The sequence below is a fragment of the Anguilla rostrata genome, chromosome 6 (assembly GCF_018555375.3).
Source record: "Anguilla rostrata isolate EN2019 chromosome 6, ASM1855537v3, whole genome shotgun sequence".
In the NCBI taxonomy this organism is placed as follows: Eukaryota; Metazoa; Chordata; class Actinopteri; order Anguilliformes; family Anguillidae; genus Anguilla; species Anguilla rostrata.
In genome coordinates, this window is record NC_057938.1 from 1,762,328 (window position 1) to 1,776,612 (window position 14,285).

General features: G+C 46.1%; 2 protein-coding genes across 6 annotated transcripts in view; both read left to right on the top strand.

The window, feature by feature from the left end:
- LOC135258139 (phosphatidylinositol 3-kinase regulatory subunit gamma-like) overlaps positions 1-1,227 on the top strand; it is a 13,761-nt gene extending 12,534 nt beyond the window's left edge. For all 5 annotated transcript variants that reach the window (XM_064341407.1, XM_064341408.1, XM_064341411.1 and 2 more), the window contains 2 exons: positions 1-157; positions 597-1,227. The exon at positions 1-157 is cut by the window's left edge and continues 23 nt beyond it. In XM_064341407.1, coding sequence (XP_064197477.1) covers positions 1-157; positions 597-804 — 365 coding nt within the window. In that variant the 3' untranslated portion in view covers positions 805-1,227. The remainder of the gene's footprint in view (positions 158-596) is intronic.
- A 6,621-nt stretch (positions 1,228-7,848) lies between these two features.
- LOC135258142 (gamma-interferon-inducible lysosomal thiol reductase-like) lies at positions 7,849-12,527 on the top strand. Its single transcript, XM_064341413.1, has 7 exons — positions 7,849-8,225; positions 8,624-8,812; positions 8,908-8,982; positions 9,114-9,203; positions 10,359-10,511; positions 10,887-10,955; positions 12,250-12,527. Exons 1-7 carry the CDS (start codon positions 8,100-8,102, stop codon positions 12,313-12,315), a joined length of 768 nt encoding a protein of 255 aa, XP_064197483.1. The 5' UTR covers positions 7,849-8,099; the 3' UTR covers positions 12,316-12,527.
- Positions 12,528-14,285: the final 1,758 nt, after the last annotated feature.

Sequence of the window (14,285 nt, forward strand, 5' to 3'; positions counted from 1 at the left end):
ATGAGGAGGAGGCCCTTCCTCACCGCGACGAGCTCACCTGGTACGTGGGGAGCGTTAGGCGCTCGCAGGCCGAGGACCTGCTGAGGGGCCGGAGGCACGGAACCTTCCTCGTCCGCGACAGCCAATCACAGAAGGGCTCCTTCGCCTGCTCTGTGGTGTGAGTGTCACATGACCGGGCCGGAGGCCGTCAGTCACTGACTGGCGGTTTTACTGGGAGGCGGTTTGCAGCTTTGGCCTGTCCTGTCTGTCAGCGGCAAGGACGGCCAGCAAAGATACTGTGGCCTCACTAGATACTCCGCTCCTGTTTTCCGTTTGTCCTCTCTGCTCTTTATAGCTCTGGTTGTAACAGGAGGTCTTGGTGCTGTGGTACAGTACAGGATGCTCATTGCTGCAATGCTATTCTTGGTCACGGCAACAAAGAAAATGCTATAGAAAAGTAATAATAATAATAATTCCAAAATAAATTAAAATATATTCATTAATAATTTCTGAACTCTCTCTCCCTCTTTAACTCCCCCCTCTCTCTCCCCCTCCCCCTCTGTCTGTCTCTCTCTCTCTCTCTCCGCCTTCCCCCTCTTCCCCCCCCCCCCCCGCAGCGTGGATGGAGAGGTGAAGCACTGTGTGATCTATAAGACGGTGACGGGCTACGGCTTTGCGGAGCCGTATAACCAGTACGGCTCCCTGATGGAGCTGGTGCTGCACTACCGCGGCGCGTCCCTGGTGCAGCACAACCGCACGCTGAATGTAACCCTGTCCTGCCCTGTGTTCAGCCGGCGCGGCGGCGGCGACACACACAGCCCCTGAGAACTACACTACCCACGAGCCTTTGCGCTCCGAACCAATAAGCACATGCGTTCCAGAAGCTCTCTGGTGCTTCTTTAAAAATAATAATAATAAATAAAAAGAACTCCTGTCAGGGACTAAAAGGACCCAGGAAACCATTCAGAGAGGGGGGGGGGGGCAGGCAGACAGGCGGCCGCTGCTGAACGGGGGGGGGGCTGGGGGGGGGCTGGGGGGGGGGGTTGGTTGTTGCCAGGTCAGGTGTTTTGGGGAACCCTCTACAGTTTAGAAGGGGCCTTAGTCCGCAGCTTTGGGCCTTTGAACCTCTCAGAGAACAGGAGAGAGAGCGACGGACTGAACACTGCAGATCCATGCACTTATTTAGAGCATTTCATGCCAATGACGCTGCTGTGCGTCCGATTTTATTAATTTGAACTTTTTGGCATTCTGTTTAAGGGAGTTGTGTACTCCGGAAGAGTGTGTGTGACTCCTGTTTTATGGTGTGGAAGCCGTGTTGAGGGTCAGTGGTGGGGGGGCTGGACCGACGTCAGGTTTATTTCCACTGATGGCTTTTGTGTGGTCGATCTATAAGCAGGTGGAACGGCCCGAACAGGATCCCTGTGCCCCCCCCCCCCCTAAAAAAAACAATTTTTTCTACAATTAATCCTGTGTCTGTGGAGACTGCCCGTGCCCGAGCTTAGCAGCAGGATGAACCGGAAGCTTACATTCTGACCTTTGACCTTTACCCTACGACTCATGCGTTTTGTAGGCGCGTTTTGAAAAAATCCCTTTTTTGAGACGCTTCCTCTTCCTCTTTTAGGTTATTTTAACACGCGCTGATTCGGCGAACTGTACTTACGAAGCATCGTTATGAAAATTGTAAAAAGGAAAAAAATAAACCTGAAGTAGAATAATGCCTGTGAGGCCGTTTGAGTGACAGGTGAACCTGCCCACTTCCTTTCTCGTTTGCAGTCCTGCTGAAACCTGCTGCATGCTGTCAGGTGGACGCTGGCCAGCCAATCGCGTCTCTCTCCTGAAGCACAGATAAAACCGCTGCTGCTCTGTACGCAGACGCAGTGGCGTGAGAAATCTCCAGAAAAACACAGAACTTTAAAAAAAAAAAAAAAAAAACAATAACTAGAAGAACAGAGAAAGCATGGAAACTGTACTTTAGATGTATTATGTAAGCACTTACTACCAGTACTGTTAACAGTGTGTACGTGTATGTATATGCACACATATAGTTACATATATTTATATTTATATATATATATATATAATACATATATATTTACAAAGAAATTAACAAACCCGTCTGCATCTCTGTTTGGGGTATTGTCTGTCTCCGTCTCTTGTGTTTCTTTTTGTAAATTCTTCAGTTGGGTTAAACACCGTTCACCTGCTGGCAAGTCAACTTCTAACTTCTTTTTTTTTATTATTATTTTTTTAGGAAAGACAACCAATCAAAACTTGAATCTGAGGTCATGTGACATGAACATGATGGGCGGGGTTGCGTCGCGGCGTGGGGTTGGGGGGGGGGGGCGGGGCAGCAGGATTTGGTCTTTCCAGCACTAAAATGCCTGATTCAGCTGATGACTGACACCTTTCAGAAAAGTCTGGACAACTCTAATTGCGGCTTCTTTCAGTAATTAGGCCCTCGGAGTGTTTCCACTAAACACTTAAAAAGAAAAAAAGGATCGACCCGGTACTTCTACAAATGAAATCTGTCATTCGTTATGGGTTGAAGCTGAAGTTGGATGCCGAGGTTTCATAGTGATGACGGATGAGGGCCTGTGAGGATGATTTTTTGAACGTTTACTGGAGGGCCTCGTTTTTACGGATAATTACGGCGGCTGCGACCGCGACCTGTACTGTTCGCACTTTTTTAGGGAGTTGGAAAAGCCGATAGCGATGGAGTTGTCTGAAGTGCCTTCTGTCATTGGCTGTCATTTTTTCTACGGTTTCATCGCTTGGCTTGTCGAAGGTTCCAACCCCCGTGGCCCTGATCCGATCGCGAGTCATTTCTGGCGTTAATTACACCTGTCAGTCAGCAGGGAGAACTGACGCACTGTTACCTCTCAAGGCTTTTGCCGCTAATTTGTGTGTGTGTGTGTGTGTGTGGGGCTTTCTGGGAACGATGGCTCTCTGGCTCCAAATTCTCCCCTTTTTGAAGGGCTCATTGCCCGTTTCTGGGGTTCATGGCTGTGTTTTCCATGGTTGCTTGAATATATTACATTCAGTTCAGCTGAATGCACTGGATTCAGGTCGAATCAGGGACTGTTAAAACCACACTCCTTGTATCGAGAGAGCAGTAAGTCCACTGCCGTTTCAGAAAGACAGACGTTGTCCCCAAAATTCCAATTTTAAAGTTGTATTTTGCATCTTAGGCTCGGCTCTTTTGTTTAGCTGTCTCGTGAATGAGTGTAGAATTTCTGCTTGCACTCACTGGTTTGGAAACCTGTTGAGGATAAAATTATTTGATTGACAGTGTGGCACAAACCACAGCGCGACCACTACCGTACGAGGATAATGCACTTTGTCTTACACTTTACAATTCTGTAAAAGTCTTATGATAACGAACATCATATCCTTTGTTACTCCTTTTCATAATAATAACGTGTAGCTATGAGGTTCTAAAATATCGCGACGTTCAATCTGTCATGAAGGTGGCAAGCGACATTGAACCGATTACTGGAGCGTGATTGGCTATGGAATTCAGCTCTAGGTGACCTAGCCTAGCAGGCCATGTCGAATTAGTCCAGTTGTTAGGTTTGTAGACGAGCTGTAATATTGAAATAAAGCTCAGAAGATTGAGAATGGTGCAGCCTAATAAAGTTTTTTGCGTTTAAGTGTTATCATCATTGCGTTAACAGGTCGACTCGAGTTGTGAGTCTGAAATGCTTAATATGGAGAAACAAGGTTTATGGTGCTGGAAATAAAATGAAAATTGCTATTTTTCTACTCGGTTGAAAGCTCTTGGTTGAACTCTGTCCCCCCAATGAATGCGCTTCCAAAATTGGCGACGGTTGCCGAACGACTATTGTTACCAGAAGGCGGAATATTAGCTGGCCCAATGTAATGATTTGTAAACGGAAACAACAATTGTTTATTTATCATTTAGCGCGCGCCCTTTCCCCCGTTTGAGACACACGGAAAACAATGATATCAAATCTAGTGATTTCACTTTCCATGTTTGTGTTTCCACCGAGTGAGTGATAAATTTGGCTGGCTGCGCAAACGGAATATAAATATAATCATATGGCCTCTAGCCTTTAAATCTGCCGAATGCACTGCTATAGAGATGCATCTTAAGTGTGTTTATATAATATAGGCTTCATTTTCTAATCTGTTTTATCGACAAGGAGCGCTTACCCAAGGTAGGCCGACATGTTTCTTGGGAAACGTGATTGAAATTCATGTTGGGTGACGGCTATCTGCTGAATATTGGTCATATCAATGCAATGACAACGAGGACGAAAATATTTTAGTTCCCGTTGGACTCAGTTTTAAATCATAGTTTTAAGTATATCTGTTTGTTTTGTTGTGTTCATTGTAACCACCGCATCTTGTGAAGTAGCTAAGCTTCAACGTTTTTCTTCCATACCTAAAGAATATGTATGCTTACTATCTATAATTGATTAAATGGGGGGAAATGTATTGTTTGTACATAAAAGGGGCTCATAGGTTTTCAATTACCCACCTCTCGCCCTTTTTCCTTTACTTGAACATTTTGATCATTTGGATGTTCGTTCATTGTACATGTCAGTGCTTCCTTAAAACTGTAGAACCACAAAATATGGTTTTATTTGCTGCTTGTAAAAATACAGGATTACCAGGAGCGACACGGGAATCCTTGGACTTTGTCTCTTGGAAGCCCAGTTGACTATTACACGTGTACAGTCCATAAAAAGAAATAACTTGAAATGGTCTTTTTCTGGACGATATAGGCTATTTGATGTGAAATAAAAGGTGATGTCTTGGAAGCACATGTCAAAGTAAATATGTGAAAACTGCGTATTTTCGCACCTGCGCGAAGTGTTAGTTTTACGCACGCGGAACCGGCTCCGTCTCGGCGTTGCTGAGCGACCCTTACCCTATCTTCTGCCAGTTTAGACTGACGGATCGCTTGACAACAGAGCGAGGTTTCAGGGAATAGGGTGGGCGATTGCAAAGTGGGGATTCAGTTTGACCTGCACTGAGAAAAGCCAAACTTTACCCTCGTATTTTAACCTGCGTTTGCGTCTGGGACAATGTTTGATCTCTGAAATCATTCGAAGTTGAAGCAGCCACAACTAGTAGGCTAGATATCGTGTGTTTTAAATATACATTTTTAAAACTGTCCTAGTCTTTCGCAGCACCAGTCTACTGGTTCCAAAACGCGTTGGGTGGTCCTGGCGGCCGAATCTTCCTTCCTTTGTAGAAAATACTTGGTTTTACCGTGCGTTTACCGTCAGAAAAAAACGAGCTTATTATGTTAACAAAATAACAGAATCTCTGCCGCTGTAATGAATGCCGCCAAGCGTGTTTGTACTGAAATGTGTGCCCTAGTCAGAGCTTCCCCTCCCGTCCACCTGGAGCAGGCCGTCAGAGACAGGGAGCCCTGTAGGCAGCTCAAGATTATTCTAGGTTTGCCGTGTGCACAATCGTTTTGTACTTAAGAGTATTTTGTGTGTGTGTGTGTGTCCAGTCTGTCATCAAATGCAGCTGTTTTTCCCTTCGGAGATCTCGTTTCAGTGTTGTGTTTGTCTCAGACTGGTATTCAGTTTTGTATGGTACTTCAAGAAGAATAAAACGATTATTAAAAGTAACGCTGTCTTCCTTGTACTGAATTGTCTGTTTGCTTGCTGAAATCTTTATTTATTTATTTATTTATTTATTTATTTATTTATTTATTTATTTATTTATTTATTTATTATTATTTGTAAGAAATATATTTTGGCCAAGCATAATCATTCCACATCTCTCTCAATGCATGCTGGGGTAGGCTCCAGCACCACCGCGACCCTGCCCCGGTTAAGCGGGTATTGATAATGGATGGATGGATTGATGGATAAATCATCCTAAATCCTTATTTACATTCAATGCAGAATATTTGTAGGAGTGCACGTAGATTTGGCGCCATCGTGTGGTTGAAGTAAATTTGTGTTGTAGGAGATGCTAAAGTCCTCAAATGACCCGATGTACAACTCAGTGGCCACCTTGTTAGGTATGCCTATATAGTACTAGGTAGGACCCCCTTTTTGTCTCCAGAGCAGCCTGAATTCAGCAAGGTTTCTTCAAGATTTTGGTCCGTGCTGACTTGATGGCATCGCATAATTCCTGCAGATTTTTTGACCACACATTCATGCTGCAAACCTCCTGTTCCAGCTCATCCCTAAGGTGCTCTCTGGGGCTGAGATCTAGGGACTGTGCAGGCCATTGGAGTAAAGCAAAGTCACAGTCGTGTTCACAGACCCAGCTTAAGATTTGTCTTTGACTTTATCTTTGAATATGTGTGTGTGAGTGTGTGTGTATGGGCAAATTCGGCTGCCTGGGTAAGATGATCCAGGTAGTACGTCAGTTCCACAGTGGCATGCAAGCCCCTAGTCTTGATAACGGTGAACCATCTGGCCCCTTCCCTGTAACGCACTGTGTGAAGCAGGGTTGTGTTCATGAGGGTGCGTGTGAGTGTGTCTTTCTGTTTGTGCACGTGTGTGTGTCCATTCGTGTGTGCATGTGTACATGTGTGTGTGTGTGTGTGCACGTGTGTGCATGTGTGTGTGTGGTTGTGTGTGTGCGTGTGTGTTCATTATTCCAGGCCAAGAGGAAGTCCCGTGGCCTGTGGCATTTAGCAGGTAATGGAAGAGAGAGGTCAGTAACAGTGCTATGACTGGCTGAAGCAGCCGGCAGGGAGGAGGTCTGTCTCAGGGGAGAACTCGTTTAACGGGTAAAATAAGCGAAGAGCGCCGGAGCCTGCACAGCGACTTTTCACTTCCTATTTTTATTTATACTTTTGATTGTATCTCATGTTTTACGTCTGAGAACGCTGTCTTTTCTGCTCATACTTCAGTTTCACATGCTTAAAGTTTCTTTTCTTTTTTAAATTATATGCATATATAGCCTACTAACACACACCCGCACACACATTATAGAAATGGTGTACCCTTCTGTACTTCCTGGTGCATGTCTTGTTTTTGCACCACTATGACAAAATAGAAGTAACTTTTTAACCAAAGTTCCTGCATACATGACTGCCGAAGTCACAAGGCGGCATTATAAAACTATCTGCTGTGAAAACTGCCCAACTGTAACATCCGCGCCTCTTAATGGAATGTAAAAAAAATCACTGGTAGTTCGTTGGAATTACGGGAATACCTAAAACGGAATTTAAAATCTCATTGGTCAAAACCAAAAATTGTCACTTGTTGCCAGGTAGAGTATATACAACATAACGATTGACCACAATATTTCCCCTCGTTTTACTTCATCACTTTATTTGAATTCTAGGCCTTATCAGAAAATTAAACCGTCAGTGGGGAAAAATAATGAGTTCGACTCCGGTAGAATGGATAACAGCAGTGCTGAGTGTGATAATGATGATGAACAGTTCAGTTTGAAAAGCCGATGAAGCCGTACAGAGTACTGAAGTCGGTGGATTGATCACGAGGCGGATGAAATTGTCAAATGGTTTTAAATGACGGCTAAATGACCGGCTCAAGATATTTCAGACAAAGATTTTACCTTAAAAAAAATCCTGATCAAATAAATACACTCGGTGTAGGACATGAATTACACGTTTCCATGTAGTAGTGCGTTACAGCCTGCGGTTGGATGGAAGGCGTCAAACAGTATTTAGCTACTCCATTAACAGAACCGATTATTTTAACTCAACGGTCAAGCGCCATTTACTCATCTGAATTGGGTATTTCTGCTAGACCTACACGTAGAAGCCACAACTTGTCGATGTTGGAAGATGCGTGGGTTGTGATTGTGTTACATATCTCATGTTTAAGAAGCCCTTTGCCCGTCACAGACAATGTGACAACTTGTGACTATTTTTATATGATACGCGCACGGCAAACTCGTGATTGTGCGTCGGTCTGTTGGGAGCTGAAGCTGCAGTAACGCCGGTGTTCACTGAGGGGTTGTACTTTTTCTTTAGAAGCGTTGCTGGTGTCGGTGTCCACGGTCACGTGGTAACAATCATAAGTAAAAACAGTGACACGGACCGGAAAAAGTGCAGTTCGAAGGATAGCTTGCAACTCTAAGCACCGTTTGAGCTGAGCAGTCTATAGCCACTGAACGAGGAAGAAAACCTTTACATTGTTGCAGAGATAAACATGAGGGTGGCTGTCTTTATCTTTGTTATTCTCTGCGTACACGCAGGGAATGCTTACTCAAAGCCTTCCTGCGGATACCCACTGACGGAGTGGTGTAGGACTCCAGAGATCGCCAGAGAATGCGGGGTAATGCCGAGTATAACTTTGCCTTCTAAGAAAATAATAGTTTAACGAACATAGCAAATTGTAATATTTTGGACATTGTGTGTACGCGGGCTGTTTCGGATACTTTTAACACAGCCGGTGTTTCTAAGACCCGTTTATCAACGTAGATGTTCGTATTTCGGTTTTGTTCAGCATGGAATTTCCCCGCGCTCGAGTGGAGTGTAGGGTCCGTACTTTCTTTCACTTTAAAGAGTTGGAATTCAGAATAATTAAAGCCAGTGTCTCCGACGAGGACACGCTCGTAGGCGGCGGAGGGAAATGTAGTGTCTCGGTCTTTTTTTAAAAAGCCGATGCCTCCTCAGTCTCGCCGGGAGAATTCCCCTGTTCCTTCTTCTGACGTCATCGCCCGTGCGCCTTAGGTTGAGAAGTATTGCCTGGAGCGGAACGCCACCAGGCCGAACCGGGCCGAATCTTCGGTGGAGGTGGGGCTGTACTACGAGAGCTTGTGTCCGGGATGCCGTCAGTTCCTGGTCCAACAGCTGTTCCCCACCTGGGTCATGCTGGGGGACATCATGAACGTGCAGCTCGTGCCCTACGGGAACGCTCAGGTATGCTGGACTGCGTGCGTGTGCGTGCGTCCATTAAGAATACTTTAACTTTTACATGTTAAACTTTATCTCTTTTTTTTTTTTTTTTCCTCCAGGAGTCGTTTGACGGGAAGAAGTATAAATTTACTTGCCAGCATGGAGAAGATGAATGTTTGGGAAATATGATCGAGGTAAGAGGGGTGTGCGCGTGTGTGTACGTGTGCACTTATTCTTCTGGGGTTTCCCCCTCCCCCCTTCATCTAGGATCATCTAGTGAGGGTTTGTTTGGTTTTTAAGATGCTGCTTGCTCTGTCCTCCCCAGGCATGTGTCCTCAACATGACGGGCAGTGCGGCTTTTCCCATCATCTTCTGCATGGAGTCGGCGGCTGATGTCCTGAAAGTGGCCCAGCCTGTAAGCGCCGTCCCGCACCCCCACCAATACCCCCCCCCCCCCCCGCCCTCGCGCACTCCTCTCTGCCCCCCCCCCCTCCCCCCGTATGCTCATTTTCATTCAAAACCATAACGGGAAATTTTAACGTGTAACCGGCTGTGTTTTACTCCCGACGGTGTCTGGTGTCTAACGAGCGTTGATGATTATCCTCGTTATGGCACGTTAAGTCATTAAGCAGGTATTTGTCTTGGGGAAGAGTGAACGTTCCATATTCCTTTAAAGTTTTTTTTTTTGCTCCAGTCAGATCCCAGACAACTAATGTTGTCATGTTCTGTAACGTTCTGTGGCAGCGTTAAATGGGGGCAGTTTATGCGTCTCAGCATGAGAAGGATATCAGTCCGTGAGAACCATCCAGCTCCATATCCTTCATCTTCACAGCCTTGAGTCTGGGAAAGAGTCTGGCCTCAGTTTGATTCCTCTGATGAATATTCATGAAGGGGGCGGGGTCAAAGGCAGCAGTAAGGGTGGCATTGGACGATCTGTCCTTGGACACGCCTCCTCATGAATATTCCACCCAGAGGGAAATGAGGAAGTGGAGAGCGGAGAATGTGATGAATGCAGGAGCTGGAGTTATCGCTTCATCGTCACAGAGCTCGCTCCAATCGCTTAGTTCCTCATCCGCTTTCATCCTCGTCTTCGCAGTCCTCGCCTGACCCGGCAAATCGACTGAGGTCCGCCGTCTTTAAGGACCTCCCAGTCTATTACATGCTCAGTGAGCGGAGACCGAGGTGGTTCCCGGAGGACACACACGGGCATTCTTTGCGAAAGTATTTAATTTTGGGAACGCGTGATGTGTAATCGAACCGCCTGTGAATCCGCCTCTCCTCGTCCGCCATGTCTGTCGCTGACGTGGCTTTAAGCTGACGCTTGGCTGAGCGAATACGTTCCGTTCGCCTGACGCGCGTTTCCTCCCTTCCTCCCTTCCTCCGTCCCCGTGTCTCATCCTTTCCTCTCTCCCTCGCGTCCTCTGGTGGGGGCGGAGCTAAGGAGCGAGGAAAGGACGTGCGGAAGAGACGCAAGGACTGAAAATAAGCGTTCGGAACGAACCCGCAGAGAGTGTGCGGTGGAGTTGCGGTCCGACCCATGACCCCTGACCTCTGACCCTTCCATCTCCAGTGTGTGGAGATCTATGCCCCGTCCGTCTCGTGGGAGTCCATCATGGGCTGCGTGAAGGGAGATGTGGGGAACAAACTGATGCACGACAACGCGGTCAGGACAGAGGCCCTGAACCCGCCGCACAAGTATGTGCCCTGGGTGACCGTCAACGGGGTAAGAGAACGTCACCGCCGCCACCCCGCCGTTACCCACACCGGGGCAAACCTAAACTTCATTCTGTTACCCACACCGGGGCATCCCCCAAACTGACATGCCTAAACCATTATTGTGTCACCAACACTGCAGCGTCTTTCAAACTGACATGCCTAAACATTATTGTGTCACCAACACTGTAGCGTCTTTCAAACTGACATGCCTAAACATTATTGTGTCACCAACACTGCAGCGTCTTTCAAACTGACATGCCTAAACATTATTCTGTTACCAACACTGCAGCGCCTTTCAAACTGACATGCCTAAACATTATTGTGTTACCCACAGTTTTCCAAATGAAATTAACCCAAACCAATGAACCGCATGTCCTTGCAGGAACACACTGACGAAATTGAACAAAAAGCCACGTCAGCACTCTTCAACCTCGTCTGCAGCTTGTATAAGGTGAGCTTCTGGGACGGGGGGGGGAATGATGCACATCGGGGGGGGGGGGGTCACATGGGCTGTAAATTGAGATGGTGCAATAAAAGCCCAGCGAATGTATCAGGTGACAGACTCACCTGTTCCTCAGTGTGCAGCCGGCAGTTCTCATTGGATAAGTGTAGACTGGTTACAAGCAAGGTGTCTCCATGCAGGTGTGTATTTAAATATCAGCCTGCTACCCAGACCCTCAGCCTTACCACCAGTGACCTGGAAACGGCCCATTTAACCTGTCAGTCAGCTGCATGTGTAATGAAGGGGAGGGGCTTTTCAGGCTAAACAAATCGGAACTCCCATCGTGCCCAGTTTTCTTCAATGGCATGCATACATAAACAAATAAATAAGTATTATAATAAATTAATAAAATAGTTAGTTTGTTTGGTATCAAATGAAGTTCAACTGGAAATGGAGCACTCAAGTGGAACCAATTTGCATAGCTGGTGTTTCCTGTACAGACCGTCTTACCGTAACATCAGTGCCCTGAATGAAAGTTCAAATGGTAATGGACCACTCAAGTGCAACCAAATTGTGTAGCTGGTGTTTCCTGTACAGACCCTCTTACTGTCACGCCAGCGGCCTTGTTCTCTCTAGACATGGTTTATGCACAGCTTCTCATACGGGTGGATCAGGCAACTCTTTCATGAACACTTTTAAATGCTAAAATAACTGGGCAGCACAGTGGTGCAGTGGGTAGTGCTGTTGACTCACAGCAAGAAGGTCCTTGGTTTGAATGGCCTAGTCCATGCTGGGATAGGCTCCAACACCACCTGTGACCCTGACCAGGATGAGTGGGTTAGATAATGGATGGGTTTTAAAATAACTTTTTACAAATGGGGGGGCGAGGATGAACACCACAGTTTGGGCTCACACTGACATGAGTCAGAGGGAGAAGCTTCATGTGCAGTTTGCAGGCCCACTTGATCCACCAGCAGGGGTCGCTGGTGAGCAGCGAGATCTTGTCATCAGAGCCAGTCGAAATCCTTCTGAGATCCAACTCGAGACACCCATGCGTAGGGCTGCCAGCTACAGTCAGCGCTGGCACAGTCTGGATTTGCTACCAGATTGTGGGGCCCCCGTCTACACACTAGAACAAACACCCACGCACAAATGTGTTTTTGAAAGAGCACCAGGTTGTAACTCTGGAAATGCATTAAGAAACAGAGGGAAGAATGTTGGTGCTGGTGCACTTTGAATTGTCTGTGCGTTGGTCCATCAGTCCACTAGAGGGCACTGTCTACTGTCACTGTTCCTCCTGCAGGGACCGAAGCCTGCTGCCTGCACTGGAGGCAAGCAGAGCGTGGACCACAGAACAAGCTTCTGTTAACACCAGCCAATTGGTCCTTCTCCCGGGAGTATCCACCAACACTATCACTGACTAGCATGTAGCTGTCCCTGTTATGAGTTGGGCTCAATTCTTCATTTTGCACTGTTTTACAATTACAGACTGTAATTTCCATGTGATTGTTAACAAATTAAATGGATGCAGTAGGCAGATTAACAACTGAGCAGTTTATTAAAGTATTTTTTAAAAATGAATTTGGTCTCATTTCTGGTGTATGTTTTTTTTTTTTTAATGAAAAAACCTATAAATAGTTTCATCTACATTTTTGAAGTATTTTTTTTAACTGAATTGAAAATTTAATGTGATTCCCTATTTGAAAATGCACTATAGTTTATGCCCACAACAGCAGACTCGAACGTGAACAACCGATGACGACAATTCTGTTCTCATTTGTTCAGTTATGCTGAGTTGGTTGTTATCCTGAACTGGAACCTTTGCCTTGTTTGTGGTCGTCCTTAAACTGCCCATCTCTGCGTGCTGGGATAAATTTTTGAGTTTTAGGCTGACCTTTGAACTCTGATTTATCTGGTTGGAGGACATGCTGGTGTGTGTGTGTGTGTGTGTGTGTGTGCAGTAGACACCCTGTGACCCTGAGCTGATGCAGAGATGTTTGGGTTAGAAATGCAGATTTAATGAAGCTGAAAAGATGCTGAGAGAGGCTGAGTGTCATGTGACTCTTCTGGATGTCATGTGACATGCTCAGCCCGTTCCTGGTTGGTGGTTGTTGTGTGCTACTCTCTGTTCCAGCCAGTAATTCTGGCTTATTGTCTTAAACCGGGGGTCTGCAACCCCGGGTCCTGGGTGTCTGCGTGGTCTGCTGGGTCCCTTTCATACTCGGTGTACGCATCGCATCACTGAGCGATTAAAGCCTCTGCTTAGATAGTTAAGTCACATCACCTGACTACTTGGGTCTGAATAGCTTGCTGATTTTAAGGTGAGAACAAAAACCTGCAGAAACCCACGGCCGTCGAGGACCGCTTGGCCTCTTTAGTCAGTGAATGTAGCGTTTCAGTGCTGAGACACACCAAAATAAATAACATAAATAAATAAAAACACGTTGTCTGTATCCCTCCTGGATTTGAGACCTGAGATCCCTGCTCTAAAAGAGGAAATAAGATGGCCAAGGATACCAAAATGGTGGGTGTGAGTAATATCAAAACCTTGGTAATGCCATGACAAGCTGCTGCAGCATAACATAGCGTAATGTTGCGTAGCATAACATAACGTAGCGTAACGTTGCGTAGCATAGCATAACGTAGCGTAACGTTGCGTAGCATAGCATAACGTAGCGTAACGTTGCGTAGCATAGCATAACGTAGCGTAACGTTGCGTAGCATAACGTAGCGTAACGTTGCGTAGCATAGCATAACGTAGCGTAACGTTGCGTAGCGTAGCATAACAACATAGCGTAATGACGAGACCAGGCCATTCATCCCAACGCTCGCCATTTGGTCGATCGGTGGTCAGTCAGTGTAGTGCGGTACCCCCACCCTTCCACCGCTGCCTGCCCTGCCCCCTTATTCAGTAGAGATAGACCAAATTTTTTAGTCTTATGGACTAAAAAAAAACACTTAGACAGCTGAAAGGAAATTGAAACACTTTAGGATTTAACTGCTGTCCAAACAGGAGCTCAGAGACGTCAGAGAGAATCTGAACTTCCACTGCAGAAGGTAACATCACCCTCTGGTCCAAAGGTCTACAGTTGCGGTCCTGAAGAGCTGCTGCGTTGTTTTGCTCCCAAGCACTTAAGTGGCCAATTAAAACAGTTTATTACACCTTGCATAGTTTCCTGGGTCTAGATTGATTATCGTTTTATTTTTAAGGTGAAAACAAAACCCATCAGCCCCTTTAATAAGAATGTGATTAGTCCCCTTGACTGGAGAGTGTAGACCTTGGTCTTAAGCTCAGTGGGCTAACTGTATGTTTTTCGCAGACTATTTGATGAGAAATGC

Excerpts from the sequence above, each read along its gene's own strand:
- LOC135258142 (XM_064341413.1), top strand. The coding sequence starts at position 8,100 with ATGAGGGTGGCTGTCTTTATCTTTGTTATTCTCTGCGTACACGCAGGG. Across the intron at positions 8,226-8,623 it reads AGATCGCCAGAGAATGCGGG|GTTGAGAAGTATTGCCTGGA; the intron begins GTAATGCCGAGT and ends CGTGCGCCTTAG. Across the intron at positions 8,813-8,907 it reads TGCCCTACGGGAACGCTCAG|GAGTCGTTTGACGGGAAGAA; the intron begins GTATGCTGGACT and ends TTTTTCCTCCAG.